Source organism: Garra rufa, chromosome 3, assembly GCF_049309525.1.
Source record: "Garra rufa chromosome 3, GarRuf1.0, whole genome shotgun sequence".
Classification (NCBI taxonomy): Eukaryota; Metazoa; Chordata; class Actinopteri; order Cypriniformes; family Cyprinidae; genus Garra; species Garra rufa.
In genome coordinates, this window is record NC_133363.1 from 40,723,197 (window position 1) to 40,740,404 (window position 17,208).

Below are 17,208 nucleotides of genomic sequence, written 5' to 3' on the forward strand. Positions count from 1 at the left end.
AATAGAATCAAAGTCCCTTAAAGCCAACCTAAAAAGGCTTTTTTAAAGTGAACAGCACTATCAACATAAATATTTAATACATAGGTGAAATCATTAAAAAAGACTCACAACATTCAACACTTACAAATGTTCATTCACAGATTGTTTACCTTGACCATATTAGGCTTCAAATGTGAAGAATTTATAAATTCACACATTGATGTTTTTTTCATCTTATCCGTTTAACAGTATTAGCTTTTAATGTTGAGCCTTTGTTGTTTTCAACTCAAGTGTGCTAATGTGACGCAGTGGTTTCTGCACTGATGCCATCTTCATTCATTATGAATAATCTTGTTTCTGGTTTCATGACTTTTACACAAATTAAGATCAGATACACAATCCAAAGTACACAGCGACAAGTGAAAACACATAAACCTTAAATTAGCCAGAGATAACGATACAAAAGCGTAGTAAACACTGGGAGAAAAAAATCCACTGAAGCCCCTAAGCAAATAGCCTCGGTCGCAAGTATGAAGTTGTGCTTTCGGCACTAAAAGAAACGCTGGGAGTTACAGTTCACCAGGTTTTCATTCACCCTCTTCCTATCCTTTTTTTGTTTAACCACAGCTCATCTATTCTACAGCCTGGAATGACAATAATCAAGCCACAGGCAAAACACAGCGACTGCGCTGCTGGTTTATAGCAGGCTTGAAAGGATCTATTCACAAACATACACATAAAAAACCACATGCAGGGTTAAACACAGACATAACAAGGCAATATAGATGACAAACACACACATGAGATTGCCTCCCGCTTTCCAGGACGCACACATACACACGCCGGCTCCAAGTGGACCTGTATCAGGAGGCAGATGGGCGCTGTGGAGGCGCTCTCTGGCCTAGATACTATTCAGAGCTCTCTGATCCTCTGCTGGAGGAGACGCCATCCCTCAAACTGAAGGAGGAGGAAAAAGGAGCTCTCTTTCACTGTCACCCTCCGTACTCATCTCCTTTTCATTCCTTTTTATTCTCTCTCCCTCTCTCTCTCCTTCAGCAGAGACTGATGAGTCTGTCCTCTGTCTCTGATAATAGGCTCTCTGCTCTAACACACTGCCGCAGGCTCATGTGGGTTATTACCTCTGAGCTCAACACAGTTTTTGTGCCTCCGACGCTGGATGAAAACGAGGAGAACAGAAGCTCTAATTAATCTTTGTTTTGTGTTTGCATATGAGTGCAACACCTTTCTTACCACAGTGAATTAAATCTTCGAAGATGCTTTAGTTAAAAAGTTAAAAATACATGCTAAGTTATTACCTCAGCGAGATCCCACGCGATGACGGACACCCGCAGGTCGCACGACCTTCACACCAGCACCGTAACATTCCTTGAACACTGGACTCAAGCCTATTCTTAAATGTTACACTTGTGCTTTGAGGCAGCGCTTGCTTTAATTTTCCATGGATACTGGAGGAGGCAACGCTTCAAACCTCAGATGATTCCCTACAGGCTCCTTCATTCCTACACGGTCATTACTGCTACAGAGCTTCTTTGTAGTGAGCGGCTCCATGTAAACAGACTCAGAGTAATGGACTGGCTCTTGGTTATGGAGGAGAAGAGGCTAGAAAGGAAACAAAAGTAAGGGACTGATAGGAACTTCTTTGCTTTTGTGCTGCCACAGACATTGAGAATTTCATCTCAACTCACAGACAGCCCAATTTTTCCACCTGCCACAAAGGATTATGGTATGAATGTGCCTCTTTGCGGTGCTAGAAAAAAGAGGGTTCTTTGAATGCGCCCAAGAAAGAAGGTCTGCATGTTTTGAAAGTTTTCGCCAGAAGAGAGTATAAAGTGGTTTAATCCTGAATGCTGATCAATGATTTTGCAAAAAGTGAAAGCTTTTCAGACCAGCATGTCTGGATGTGCTGAATTTCTGCATTTTAAACAGAGTATTGTAGAACACTCTTAAATAAAGTTTGTTTACAGGCTTGTCACTTGTTACGCTGACGTACTCTCGCGCATACAAACAAAAAAAGATTCGGTCTGCTTTGAATTAGATTCATATTCATTTTATTTGAAAATTCTTCCATTTTGTTTGCCATTAGTATCCTGTGAAGCACTGCGAGAGCTGTCTTCAGTGAATAGTAATGATGTTGTGGTTTGGAAGGCATTCTTTATACTCCAGTATTGATTAGGCTGACCTCATTTTCAATACTTCCTCAAGAAGTGATTACTTCATTACCCAGTCTCATTATTAAAGAATATAGAAGAGCGAATGCCACTGAGTGACTCTCTATTCTCTTTAGAGAGCATCGCAAACTTTGTGTTAATAGCTTTTATTTGGTGGCGTTAGCCTGATGGTCAGAGTTCTGGGCTCTTAAAGGTGAATTTCACTTCCAGAATGAAAATGTCCTGATAATTTAGACGTTAATGTCTTTCTTTCTTCAGTCGAAAAGAAATTAAGGTTTTTGAGGAAAACATTCCAGGATTTTTCTCCATATAATGGACTTCAGCCAACAGGTTGAAGGTCCAAATACAATTTCAATGCAGCTTTAAAGGGCTCTACATGATCCCAGCCGAAGAATAAGTGTCTTATCTAGCAAATACAAATGTATCTACTTAACCACAAATGCTTGTCTTGCACTAGTTTGACTTCACTCATTAGTCATGTTGGAAAGGTCAAGCATGACATAGGCGGAAGTACCAACCTAGTGTCTACCAAACGAACATGCAAAGAATATCAAACGCCCTTTACAAAAAAAGGTAAAACAACAATGTCGGACTATTTCGAAGTTGGAGGAGAAAATGAGATGGAAATTTGGACCTTAAAAGAGTAGTTCACTTCCAGAACAAACATACAGATAATGTACTCAACCTCTTGTCATCCAAGATGTTCATGTCTTTCTTTCTTCAGTCATTAAGAAATTAGATTTTTTGAGGAAAATATATCAGGATTTTTCTCCATATGTGACCCTGGACCACAAAACCAGTCATAAGGCTAAATTTTACAAAACTGAGATATATACATCATACATGCATATGAAAGCTCAATAAATAAGCTTTCTATTGATGTATAGTTTGTTAGGATAGGACAATATTTGGCCGAGATACATCTATTTGAAAATCTGGAATCTACGGGTGCAAAAAAATCAAAATACTGAGAAAATCACCTTTAAAGTTGTCCAAATTAAGTTCTTAACAATGCATATTACTAATCAAAAATTACATTTTGATAGGTTTACAGTAGGAATTGTACCATTGTACCATGATTGTAACATGATCTTTACTTAATTTCCTAATGATTTTTGACATAAAAGAAAAATCAATAATTTTGACTCATACAATGTATTTTTGGCTATTGCTACAAATATACCCCAGCGACTTAAGACTGGTTTTGTGGTCCAGGGTCACATATAGTGGACTTCTATGATGCCCACGAGTTTGAACTTCCAAAATGCAGTTTAAATGTGGCTTCAAACGATCCAAAATGCGGTTGTAAACGATCCCAGTCAAGGAAGAAGGGTCTTATCTAATGAAACGATTGGTTATTTTAATTTTTTTTTAAATTACAATTTTTATACTTTTTAACCTCAAACGCTCATCTTGTCTTGCTCTGCCTAAACTGTGCTTTTTTTCTGGTTCAGGACAGTTACGGTATGTCGAAAAACTCCCATTTTCTCCCTCAACTTCAAAATCGCCCTACATCGCTGTTTTACCTTTTTTGTTAAGGCTGTTTGATCTTCTTCGCATGTTCACTTTGCAAACACTGGGTCGGTACTTCTGCAGCCGATGTAGGATGATTATTTAATTATTTTTGAAGTTTTTCGACATACCCTAACTGTCTTGATAGGGGAAAACAGAGTTCAGGCATAGCAAGACGACAAGACAAGCTTTTGCGGTTAAAGAGTATATAAATTGTAATTAAAAAAAATAACTCTTCTTCCTTGGCTGGGATCTTTTACAACCACATTTGGGATCGTTTGAAGCCGCATTTAAACTGCATTTTGTCAGTTCAAACTTGGGGCACCATGGAAGTTTACTATTTAGAGAAACTATATCCTGAAATGTTTTCCTTAAAAAAAAAACTAAAGAAAGAAAAACATGAACATCTTGGATGACAAGGGGGTGAGTGCATTATCTGTAAATTTTTGTTCTGGAAGTGAACTTCTCCTTTAAACCCTTTGACAAATATTGAAGCCCACTATATGGAGATTTTTTTTTCTCAAAAACCTTAATTTCTTTGTGGCTGTAAAAAAGAAAGACATAAACATCTTGGATGACATGGGGTGAGTAAATCATCAGGATATTTTCATTTTGGAGTGAACTTCTCCTTTAACACAAAGCCAAAGGCTGCAGATTTAATTCCAGTAGAGGTGCTCCAAGAACTGGAGTGAGACTGGGATCAGAGTTCTGCTCTATCACTGTGATGCCTCGAACAGGGCACTTAACCCCATCTGCTGAAGGACAGTCCGTGCAAAGAGACAGAGAGGTAAGCCAGCAGGAAATGGTTGAAAGTAATCTGTCAGAGCAGTGAAACAGTGATGGATCACTGACAGAGTAGAGAGAAAAATGCACTTTCTGGACAGTAAAGCTTCTCTGAAGGACAAACCAGAGCCCACGATAATCAGCTTTTTCCTGTCAAGGAGTGTCATCTCTCGGTTCATCTGGAAATGCTTGTCTTTTTAGGTTCCTTAACAAAAAAGGAAATAATTCTGCTTTAATTTGGTTTTGCTTTTTCCTCATTGACATTCACCAAAAGACACATGGGAGTCTGAGTGCAAAATTATTCTCCATTACGTTTAAGGTCATCAAATCAGCTCTTGTGATTCAGTTCTTGGCTGAATCAATCCCACTTTCATTTGCTTAATGTATAGTCCATTGAGGGTGCATTACTCACTAAGAACCAGACGTAGATCATTCGAGCCCTGCTTCCAGGAAATTCCTCTTGGACTGCACTAAATGACTATTAATGGCCACTAACAAGTTGTGTTAGAAATGAGGCAGGTCGCTTTGCCTCTCACTTCTCCCAGTGTGCCACAATTAAGTGCTGCTTTAATGTGACATGTATTTAGGTGAATCTTGATGATGAGGGAGAAAGTAACTGTGTGAGACACATTAGGAAAGCCAGTTATGAGAAGGCTCAGGCAGAATCTGCTGATTTTTCCCACATTTCTGCTCTAATTAAAAAGGAAAAACCAGCAGAATAAGGTAAAATGGCCACCAGAGCAGAGAAGACTATACTGTTATTGGTAGCTGAATACATACAGTTGAGGTCAAAAGTTTACATCCCCCTTTCAGAACCTGCTAAATGTTAGTTCATAGTTCACATAATGACCCCGTTCAAAAGTTTATATCCCCTTGATTCTTAATACTATGTTGTTATCTGAATGATCCACAGCTGTGTTTTTTTTTGTTGTTGTTGTTTAGTGATAGTGTCCCTTGTTTGTCCTGAACAGCTAAACTGCCTGCTGTTTTTCAGAAAAATCCTTCAGGTCGCACAAATTCTTTGGTTTTTCAGCATTTTTGTGTATTTGAACCCTTTCCAACAATGACTGTATGATTTTGAGATCCATATTTCACACTGAGGACAACTAAGGGACTCATATGCAACTATTAGAGAAGGTTCAAATGTTCACTGATGCTCCAGAGGGAAACATGATGCATTAAGGGGGGTGAAAACAGTTTGAGTTTAAAGATCAGGGTAAATCTATCTTATTTTGTCTTCTGGAAAACATGTAAGTATCTTCTGTAGCCTCTGAAGGGCAGTATAAAAAATAAAAAAATATGATATTGAGGCCAAATAAAAAAAATGTACACATCTCCATTGTACAACAGCTTACACTCCAGGCTCTTAATGCATGTTTTTTCCTTCTGGAGCATCAGTGAGCATTTAAACCTTCTGTAATAGTTGTATATGTGTCCCTCAGTTGCCATCAGTGTAAAAAGATGGATCTCGTCGGCGCCGATAGCCTTGTGGGCAGCGCGCCGACATACAGCGCCGGCCGTCCCGTGTTCGAATCCGTCTCGAGGACCTTTCCCGACCCCCATCTCTCTCTCCCACTTCGCTTCCTGTCAATTCTGATCTGTCCTATCAAAATAAAGGCAAAAACGCCAAAAATAAATCTTTAAAAAAAAAAAAAGAAAAAGATGGATCTCAATATAATACAGTCATTGTTGGAAAGGGTTCAAATACACAAATGCTGGAAAACCTAAGAATTTGTTGGACCTGAAGGACTTTTCTGAAGAACAGCAGGCAGTTTAACCATTCAGGACAAACAAGGGACTCATGAACAACTACAACAAAACAAAAAAACAGCTGTGGATTATTCAGGTAAGAACACAGTATTAAGAATCAAAGGGATGGTAACTTTTGAACAGGGTAATTTTTATAAATTCAATTATTATTTTCTCTTTTATGACATCTTATAAACATCTTTTATGTGAAATATCTTATTCAGGTCAGTAATAAATAAACAATAACATGCTTTTTGTATGATCCCTCCTATTTTGGTCAAATAATTACCATTTGACAGATTCTGGAAGGGGGGTGTAAACTTTTGACCTCAACTATAATGATGACAGTGCGGACTGAAAATACAGTCCAAACAACCTAAGGCAACTTAACCCACTGAATACCTGGTATTAAATTCAACCAGTCACGGTGAAATCTTTGATAACAAATATTTTAGCCAAAATAGGGTTATATATTGCAACTCAAGCATCATTTTTGGTCATGGTGAAGTGCATGAACACTGTTGACATGTTTACTTGCTGTTTATCCACATTGTGTGCATGAAAGAGTTGCTGAAACAGTCAAAATGCATCATTAAATGTCAAATAAATACATGATCCAAAACTATTTCAGCCAAAGAACTCTCCAAGATGATTCAATAAACCTAGCTGCAAAGCCACAGTACTGTTAAAAAGGTTAAGGCACTTGTGTAAAAATGCTGTAAAATGAGGATGCTGTCAAAAATAATGTCATTAAATAGATTTTTTTTTTATCAATTAACATTATTAACTAAATTAAATCAACATTTGGTGTGATCATCCTTTGCGTTTAAAGCATCTTTTGCCCTAGTTACACTTGTGTATAGGTTTTCAGGTAGCTTTGCAGTTAGATCTCTTGAAGCATATTGAGACATTGCCACAGTTCTTCTGGATTTAGTCTGTCTCAGTTTGTTTGGATTTAGTCTTTGTCTCAGAACAGATCTCTGTGTGGAGCACTGGCTGTTGTCAGACTCCTTGTTCAAAAAAAAAATCCCACTCGGTTATTACAATTAATGGCAAAATGAATGTTTGGAAATGTAAACTGCTATTTCCTACTGACACACTACAGCAAAAGATAGAAATAACTCTTAAAATCATTTTTAGCTGGTAAAAACACTAGTGTTCTAATAATTTTGGCCACCACTGTAATACCAGGTGTAAACTGCCATCCATCTCAACTGATTACATGTGTTCAGACACCGCAGCATAGCATTACTTTGCAACCATTATCAGAGAAGCTCGATAAGAAGTCAAGAGGTGTAGCCATTACCACATAACTCACCTTCCACTCCACTGATGCATTTGACTCTGTCACGCACCTCCACGTTATACCCCTCAAAGGACATGAAGACGCCATTGGGGTGGTATGGCTCTCTCTGGGCGTATACTTTGGAGTAACTGTGCGAAAACTCGAATCGATCGTAGCCATCGTACTGTACCACCTTGCCGTACACCTCAAAGTACTTCTCCATCCAACTGAAGGGCAGGTATACCTCACTGCCTTCCCGCCGGCCCTTAATGGTGGCATCGTCATTGATCAGGCAGTCGATCTCTTCGTAGCGTACTCCGCCGACCACAGGTGGAGGTTCTGGGGGCTGGGGCTGCTGCGGATGGCTGTCTATTTTCGGGCTGGGAGGGGGCTGGGGGTGCCGCGGCAGGAAGCGTAGCGCTTTCTCGCTCGTACACTTGTTCCACAGAACGACCGTGAGCAGAGAGAGGAGAGCGCAGATCACTATCAGGGTCTTGTAGTGAACGCGGGCTGCCAGACAACGCATCATCACTGCTTACCTATAAGAGAAACACACAATCATACATTAAAACACATTCTATAAAACTGATTTGAAATAACAGGCAAACATGCAATCACATACTTGCACTTCCCACACTACACCAGTGACATTTTAGATTAAAGCTGTGGAGTAATCAGTAATCCCGTCAGAGGAAATTTTATGCATACCTACATGGAATTAATCAGAGTTTAAAAGGTCTAATCAATATTTTTCCCTCTGCATGAATAATCAAACACAGCATTAGAGAAATTCAATATCTGTCTGGGCGACTGCGTACACTGTTTTGCATATTGCTTCTAAAATTCATAACAGCAGAGGAAAAGCATTTTTTTGTTCAACTGCATATTTATCGTTAAAGGCATAAAATGAGCATTTCACCAAAAACATGCACAATGAACCTGTTTCTGAATTTACTGGATTTACTTTTATTTAACTTTATTCAATTAGTTTTAGTTTTATTTATTTATTTATTTTGTTCAACTACATTTTTATCATTAAAGGTATAAAATGTTAGCCTGACAAGCCAGACCCACATAAATGTAGGGTCTGGGCACTCTCCATAGACAGAGCTCAACCAGAGGGGTGGGATAAACGGTTGTCTTTCAAACTCCCTCTCCACGCAATAGGATAGCGCTACAACCAATCAGAGCAACGAAGAAGGTGACGTACTACGTAGTCAGAGCGACGGAAAAGCGAGTTCCTTGCATGTGTGTTGTGGAAAAGCTTAACTTCAAGTCTTTTAGAGTGGCGGCCAAAGTCGATTCGAAAGAAAGTTGTTCGCTAGCGGCAGCCATCGCTCTATCTCTCACGCGTAATTCACGGAACCAAAGAATGTCTGACGCCTGTTTCACACATACTCCGTCTACAGTGCGTCTGCAGTCCGTGCGCGTTATGTATGCGGTGCAAAAGCAGCACGGACTCGTTTTGCTTTCACACAGCGTCCGTAACTGATCCGCGGCTCTTTACCACAAACACAACATTTATCCGTTATTTTGATTTAAAATCCAAACATGCTTTTTCAGCATTGTGATCCTCTTTAATCACAGTACACTAATACAATAATACTAGACATTTTCACGTTTAAACTCAATAAATATAAACAACGTATTATTCATCCATTCATCCTCAATAGAGCCATCGCTCTATTTCTCACGCATAATTCACAGAACCAGAGAATGTCTGACAGAACTTATGGTCGCACGTCAGTCGTCATCATGTTAAACCCGCCCACCGACTCGTGATTGGCCCGGTCGATTTTGGATTTTTAGAAATCTCAAGTGAACGGAGAGTAACTAGACTGCCCTTGGAAGCAAATGTAATTTGCTGCCGCTAGGGGCGCGTCTAGATTCTAGGCTAATAAAATGTAGCATTTGACCAAAAACCATGCACAATGGAGCCAAGGCAAAATTTTTCAATTCAATTCATTCAAATCAATTCACGATACAAATCGTTGCAAAGCAGCTGTACAGAAAATTCAGGTTACTACAATATATTAATATTTAGTAATTTAGTAATTAGTACATTTTTCCAATTTTTTCTTCAAATTCATATTCAAATTTTGAATTTTGTAATTTACATTTAATTCAAATGTTAGTTTAATTTTATATTTTATTTTGTTATATTCCATTTTAGATTTTATTTTAGATTTTATTTTAGCTTTTGTTTTTAACTACATATTTATCATTATAAAATAGGTACAAAATGTAGCATTTGACCAAAAAACATGCACAATGGAGCCTGTTTCTGGATTTACTAAAACAGAAACTTCTGCATGCTATTTATACTATTATATAATTTATGAATATTTTGAATTGGCTTTCTTTTTTTATATATTTGTAGTTTTCATGTTAATTTTACTTCAGGGTTTAGTCATTCAGTTGCGCTTTTATAATTTTATTTACCTTCATTTTTGTTGAAATTTATGTTTTAATTCTAAATTTTGTCATTTTAAGTTTTTTTTATTCAAATGTTAGTTTTATTTTAAGTTTTATTATATTATATTATATTATATTTTACTATATTCTATTTTAGATTTTAGCTTTTATTTTATTTTATTACACAATGACAATAACTATAATCATTTTAGTTTTAGTTATTTATTAATCTTTTCAACTATATATTTACCATTAAAGGTATGAAACAGCATTTCACCAAAAACATGCAACAAAAAACTATAATAGTTTTAGTTAACAATAACAATTTGGGTGGGACTCAACATTTCCACTGAAGAATTATCATTACATCATAAAAAACTTTTAAGATGTTAAACATTAATACTAGTCAAATAATATTGATCTTCTTGAAATGAATTATGCAGTCACATAATTTTTTTAAAATGCCCATCTAGGTCTTTATTCGGTAAATGTGTTTCCACTCTAGTTTATGTGCGTGTGTTCTTACTTAAAAAATTGTATCCACCAAAAAAAAGCATAGAAGTTTTTTGTACACTTCGGAAACTTCAGTCTCATTTTGGTTTTTCCATTCATCATTTCTGACGCAATAGCTCAAAACTTGCATAAAAACATGTGGATGCAAACCCGACTGGTAGTTTACGCAATGACTACTATTCTTACAATAGTCATAAGCAGAAGAGAAAATAAAGAATTCAATATTCTCTACAGATCTTTCCTCTTTCACAAATCATATTCTGCTGCTGCGGTTTCTGTACTAAGGAGAGAATCGCATTAACTGTAAACGTAGCTCATACCGCAAATAAGCAGTCTCTCACTCACATCTTCTCTTCTCTCTTTGGCATGTTATCTTCCTCACAAAGAATAAAAATCAATAAGCAGAACAGCACTGCCTCTTACTACAGCTAATTACTGTGCTGGCTTTGGCATGGACAACACGCCAATGCCATCATTAGCAGTCCACACCACTGTGAATGTAAAGCCAAGTCTAAGGTCAACGGAGAAAGAAAACGCATCAATCCATCAACCCAAACGAAGTGCCGCATAGTGCCAAACACTCCATATTTAACGAACCTCGCAAAAAGGACACAGGCATGATGAATGGTAGCAGTACGTACATGCCTTAACCTGCCCTACATATGTATTAGGTGGAAACCTGATTTCATGCACTTTCCCGAAATATTCACTGCGATGGAAGATCAGGGCAAGCGAATCATTCTTTCTTCCAATCTTCCTGTTTAATCCTCTATGCAGACTTTGCACTTGTTTCACAGACCTGCGCTCCATCTCTTTCTAATCTCTCCGACTCCCGCCGTTACTTCGTCTTCCCCACGTCGACTCGGCATCCTCTATTCAGAGCGTAGCAGCGTCTAACTGCACCGTGAAAGATAAGCAGCTCATCTCATTTGCCGAGGCTATAAATAATTTGATCTTTGTGGCTTTCGCAGGCAGAGTTCAGACACCGTTACTCTGAGATTCAGGGACATGCTCGGAAAGTGCTGTCTGAATCCTAACACAGAGCACCTGATCAAGCCTCACTGATGGAGCATCTGGATCCGGCGGCCCACCGCAGTGCAGGGTGCATCTGTGTACAGGGATAATTTGCATTCAAATCCACTAATATGCAGGAGATATGGCTGAGCTCTGTATAATCCAGAGATCAAACTAAAAACAGGAGGAACACAGATGTAATCCCTTCTATGAACAAGTGGCACAGCGGACTTAAAGGAAGAGTACGCCACGTCCTAGGGAGCATCATACCATGCTAGATTTAAGAAAATGGCTTCATAGAGAGGCTTACGGCTGGTAATAGGAGTCAGGGATGAATGCGGTTTAACAATGCGCCGTCCCCACAGCTACAGCTGTGGCCGACCGGCTCCTATGAGGAAAGCAGGGTTCAGCTGACTTATTAAACGCAGTGCTCTCCAAAACTGAATTCAAAACAAGCACATCCATCTCAGTAGCGCATTCCCCATCAGAATGCGCTTAACGCTGTCTCCGTCGCCGAGACGACCTGACGCTGACCACGCCCCCTCTGCATCCTCATCACGTTGATTCATGAGCGGCTCTTTCATCTTATGCAGGCCGCTATCGATTCACCACATCTTTAGTCGTTTCCTGCTACCTGGATCAGGACATCAACACCCACAGCTGCCCTGGTCAATCCAAACTCAGCTGTATAACTGTAATCTTGTGTCACTTATATACAGTATCTATTAGTGTTGGGCAATATGCAAAATTTTCATATCGTCCTATCGTCAGCCTGTGAGATCGCCGATACACAATACTATCGTGCTAATTTATTTAATGATATGTAAATATGTCAATATGTAATAAATTCCTTATTCGTTTTGTAAGTAGTGCATGTGAATAAGTTGTGCGTGTACAGAGCGCTGACGGTAGTTCTGTCGGATAGGTTTAAGTTTACTTTCGGTTTCATTCTCTGCTGTCTTCAGGGAGCGGTAAATGTGCGTGCCTGAATGCAAATGAATGTATCTTTCTATACCCGTCATATTGTAATAATGTTACCGCTGTATCTCTGATCTTTGTCATCAGTTCATGTTATAGTTCAGTTCATATTGATTGTGGAGAAACGGTGCCCGTGTAATTCACGTGCATATGTTTAGCGCCATTTTATCGCATCATAATTCTAGTTAACGCATACAGATGTTACTGAGGTGAATGTTTATGTTTACTATATACAGACGGATTCTCATATATCGTATTTAATTCAGCCTAAACCACATTTTACTACCTCTGTTATCCTAATGACTGTCTACACTTAATCTATGTACACTGTATGATGAATAAATCTCTTACCCATTTTCACTGCACGTTTATACCGCGGCAAGTTTCTGAGGCATCCTAGAACCGACTCTCCGCGCTGCATCGCTAAAGTTAGGTGCCTTTTTGACGCATAATAATAATAATAATAATCGTCTTACTATCGTCAAAGGCATCAGCAACAGGCGATATATTTGACTATCGTCGATACACGATACTATCGTCTATCGGCACAACCCTAGTATCTATATACTTAAATATCAGAATTAATCAACATAGCTGACTCTTCGCAAAAATTTGCCCCCATTAGTTACTGTTGCTATGTTCGACAAACAATGCTGCTCTCACACTATCACAGAGCAAAGAGGAAACTGATAACACGTCAACAAGACAGAGCAGGTTACTTCTGGTAGAAGACAAGGTCTCAGCATCAGAATGTCATTTAGTTTTTAATAAATTTAAACAATAAATAGTTTTGTGGCTCTTTAATGTGTCATGACAGATCATTGTATTGCTTATTAGATCAATCGACGGGAGAAAGCCACAGTAATAATGTCACCGGAGCTACCACAAGTAGTTTTAGCAAATATTTAGTAAATATTCAATATCATCCACTGACCAGTTCATGAAATAAGACATATGCACATTTGTATGATGTAAAACACATGTAAACATATGCATCATGGCTGTGCACATGTGAACAAGATACCCGAATCTGATTAAAAAAATAGTCAGATTCAGACATTCACATGCTTACTTTTTGTTTTTGGCTGGATTAATACTGATCTACACCACCTCTTTCAATCCAACTGAAAATCCATTCAGTTCGAGCCCATTTGGATCAATCGCTGTGTTTACATGAAGGCTTTTCTATCTGAATGAACCATCAAGCTGTCGTATAAACATTATTTTGGTGCCTGTAAACACAGCTAGTGTGTGTGTGTTTTTGGGGGTATTAGTATAAAAAACTCTTCCTTGTCTTGACCTCTTTGGCAGATGTTTCACTCTGTATTTTTGCATTGCTTTGTTTCAGCATCATGTGTAAACAACATCAAGCAGTCCAGCCCACTGACAATACATCTAACAGGGTGTAAAAGAAAGTGTGAATCTCTACTGGTTGATACGTCTACATGGCACAATATACACAGTCTTATCGCCCAGCCCTAGGCCGCACCTTCCCGGGCTGCTGTCCTCTGCTGGCACCTTGAGCTTAGGGAACGGTGGGAGGAATTGTTGACACATGAAAGGTTGTCAGTGAAGGGAGGACAGGGCTGGCACAGGAGAGCTGGGTGCAATGAATACCAAGCTTTCAGCTCATTTGTCACCACAACCCACACAGACCTGCTCCCGAGACTGCACGCCTGTCCTCCCCACTCAGGCCTGCCACGGGCTCTTCATGCAACACCAGACAATGCAGAGAGGAGATGGAGCCCCATTGATGATTTTTTATTATTATTATTTTTTTAACGGCACACCTTATAATTTCCAAGTTATGGTAATCACAATCAATTCTACTAAAGAAAATAAAAGAAAATTAAATATTGGATTTAGAAATAAGAAACTTTTAGAATGCCAAACAAAGTGACAAATCAAACCAAAGGTTATTTACTAATGTGCATGTTTAATTCACAACCCAGGCTCGTTGGAAATATGCCACTATATACATTTCATTTTATACATCTTATAGACCTTTTTCCTGAGTAAACGATGAGCGCCGCCATTACGAATTCTAACGTCAGATTGAATGCTTTTCTGTTCCGGTTTCCATAGGAACCCATTCAAATAGCGTCTATCTGTTTTTAATGTAGCTAACGTCCGTTGCTTCGTGTCATCTACACACTCATTAAAGTGAGGCACTGACAAATGACGGTCATTGTGGAGCCATGTGCTTTTTAAAAACATTTTAATAGGTTTAACATTAGTTTATTAGCTCGGGAATACACCCTAATTTGACTAGAAACAATGCAGACCGGAAATGCAAAGCATTCTTTCAGTTAAGAGTCAGACTTACTTCCGTGTTCAGGAAAAACATCTATTAGTGAAATGTTCAGAGAGTGAGGCAAAAACACACGTTCGATACATGACCGTGGCACGATTTTATTACGTTGGTACAGGCACATATTGCTGCATTTTATTACGCTGCTTGTGGTATGTATTGCGGCTGTTCAGAATTCAAATCCGGGAAGTGTCGTTAATGATATATCGTTTTGGGAATATCCCCTAAACCAATCCCAACCCTACCCTAAACCTATCCAATAGTGTTAACAAATGCAAAAGTGATTTAAAATTTGTAACATTTTTAACTATTTTAACATCCTTAAGCAGATTTGAGCTGTTTTGTCGCATTATAGTTTTACAGATTCTTACCAGAGCTCTTCAAGTGCAACACTGTATCCCCTGAGACACCGAGCAAACCTACTAAATTCGAAAACTCATGCATTTGAAGCTGTATGTGACTAGAACGTTCAAAACTATCAGTTTTCAAATTGCACAGGATTGTTTTGAAGCCATAATATAATATTCTGGAAGTAACTGTGTGAAAATTAGTCTTTATTAATCAAAACTCTGTGTATAAATCATACTTTGTCTGAAAAGGAATAAAAGTTGTCAGAGTTTTACTGCCTCTAGTGTTCATTTCAAATGGAAACTGCAGTGATTCGTACTTATAGGTACATTTTGCAAAACTGTATACAGCAGGGTTGGGTCGATAGACGATGCCATCGTCCATCGCCGATGGCCGATAGACATCACGATGTTGAGCCGGCATCGCGATCCTCCGCCCCGCCCCCGCCACGAAAAACACACACTATATAGCCAAATGAAATGCATGCTTTCAATTTCCGCATCTTTACTTATTTTATTATTATTATTATGAGAAAATAATAACAAGGAAGTTGTTTCACAATACAAATTACAGTGAACTCTAAACGAATTACACAAACTAGTTCGTTTACATTAATAAATTAGGCATACAAAAACAGCAGAAAAAAAAAATCTAAATAATTTTAATTAAATTAGATTAAATAAACTACACCAAATATGCATTTTTCATGGTTTTACCATAAAGAACAGAGCTTGGAACAAAAAAAACAAGAGAATATATTTTTTTCCATCGAAATACGAACATACAATACAAAGCCTAGTATACATTATAAATAACGGTTTATCATTCAAATACATTGGGAATATGGAAACACTTGGATTTGTGCCGAATTACAGAGGTACGTGAGCCCAACGCCTGCTATTTTTAGTTTCGCTTTGTTTTGGTTTCTTAACTTTATATATTTTGTTTCATTCCTGTTCTGTTCTGAATACCATTTAAATTATTCGTTTTGGAGTCAGGGTAACTAACTTATAGCTATGTTTATAGTGTTTATAATGTTAATACATAATGATATTTCGCTTGATTTGGTATTATTTCTGATATTACACTTTCTGTCTAAACATTCCGCTGCTTATTAAATGCGTTTGGAGAGAGTGGGTTAAGCAGTAAGCAATCAAAGAGAGCGATTTCAAACGTAACATATTTTCGACCAATCAGCTTTTTTAAGGACCAACACACATCCTCCAAATACATCTACATAAACCCGCGCTTGCTCTGTCTCGTATGCACGCACGCACGCACTGTCACGATCTAATGCACTTGTTAATGCCGGATCTTTAAAAACAAATACAACGCAAAAATCCAAAATCTGACATTTTCCGGAACAGGATCCAGCAGGAACCGGCTCAAATTAAGCACTGGTGGAAACAGTAGGCTACAATTAATTAATTTATGAAGAATTAATTATTTAACAACAACCATCCCTCACCCCCGCCCCCCGACGACGATGCCATCGTCCATCGCGATGTTTCACATTAGACATCGTACGATGCCAAATTGGTCGACATCGCCCAACCCTATACAAAGCCACATATTTCCAATGAGCTCATGTTGTTAATTCACTAGGAAACATGTCAAATCTAAAAAGGTTTTGTGACAAGGGTTTGGCAGTGAAGGAAACAGATCGAGAATCTGAGACCTATTTAAGGAAACCTAATAAGGGTTAAATGGTATCCCACCACATTTTAAAATGCCACAGGGAATAGGATTTCCTGCTCTATTACACAACATATTAATCACAGAATACCTCAAATATGAGCCTTTGCGCTGGCTCGTACATCTCAAGCCAAACACAGGAAGGAAACAGGAGTCTCTTAAAGTAAGATTTTGATCATATATAGCATGGCTTCTGGAAAAGAAGAACAAGACTTAAAAGGGCAGTTACGCCCATGCTGAAGTCTTATCACTCATTGGTTGGCTGGAACCGTAGACGGCTATTTGCCAACTGCATGCAAACAGCTGCACAAAATTGTAAGCATAACAGAAATCACTGGCTAAATTTGTGATCAGAACACAAGCGACCCAACTAGTGCTGAGCGTTCAATGGCCGACAGAAGTTTGTTGTTCAATCATGACTAAGAACCAGAAAAAAG

The 17,208-nt window shown here is 38.4% G+C and overlaps 1 protein-coding gene across 1 annotated transcript in view; it reads right to left on the reverse strand.

Annotated features, from left to right (window-relative positions):
* The window catches only part of glceb (glucuronic acid epimerase b), a 69,361-nt gene that overhangs the window by 10,280 nt on the left and 41,873 nt on the right, over nucleotides 1-17,208 (reverse strand). Inside the window, exon 3 of the mRNA XM_073836152.1 lies at nucleotides 7,531-8,036. Within this exon, the coding sequence (XP_073692253.1) occupies nucleotides 7,531-8,026 (496 nt within the window). The 5' untranslated portion in view covers nucleotides 8,027-8,036. The remainder of the gene's footprint in view (nucleotides 1-7,530; nucleotides 8,037-17,208) is intronic.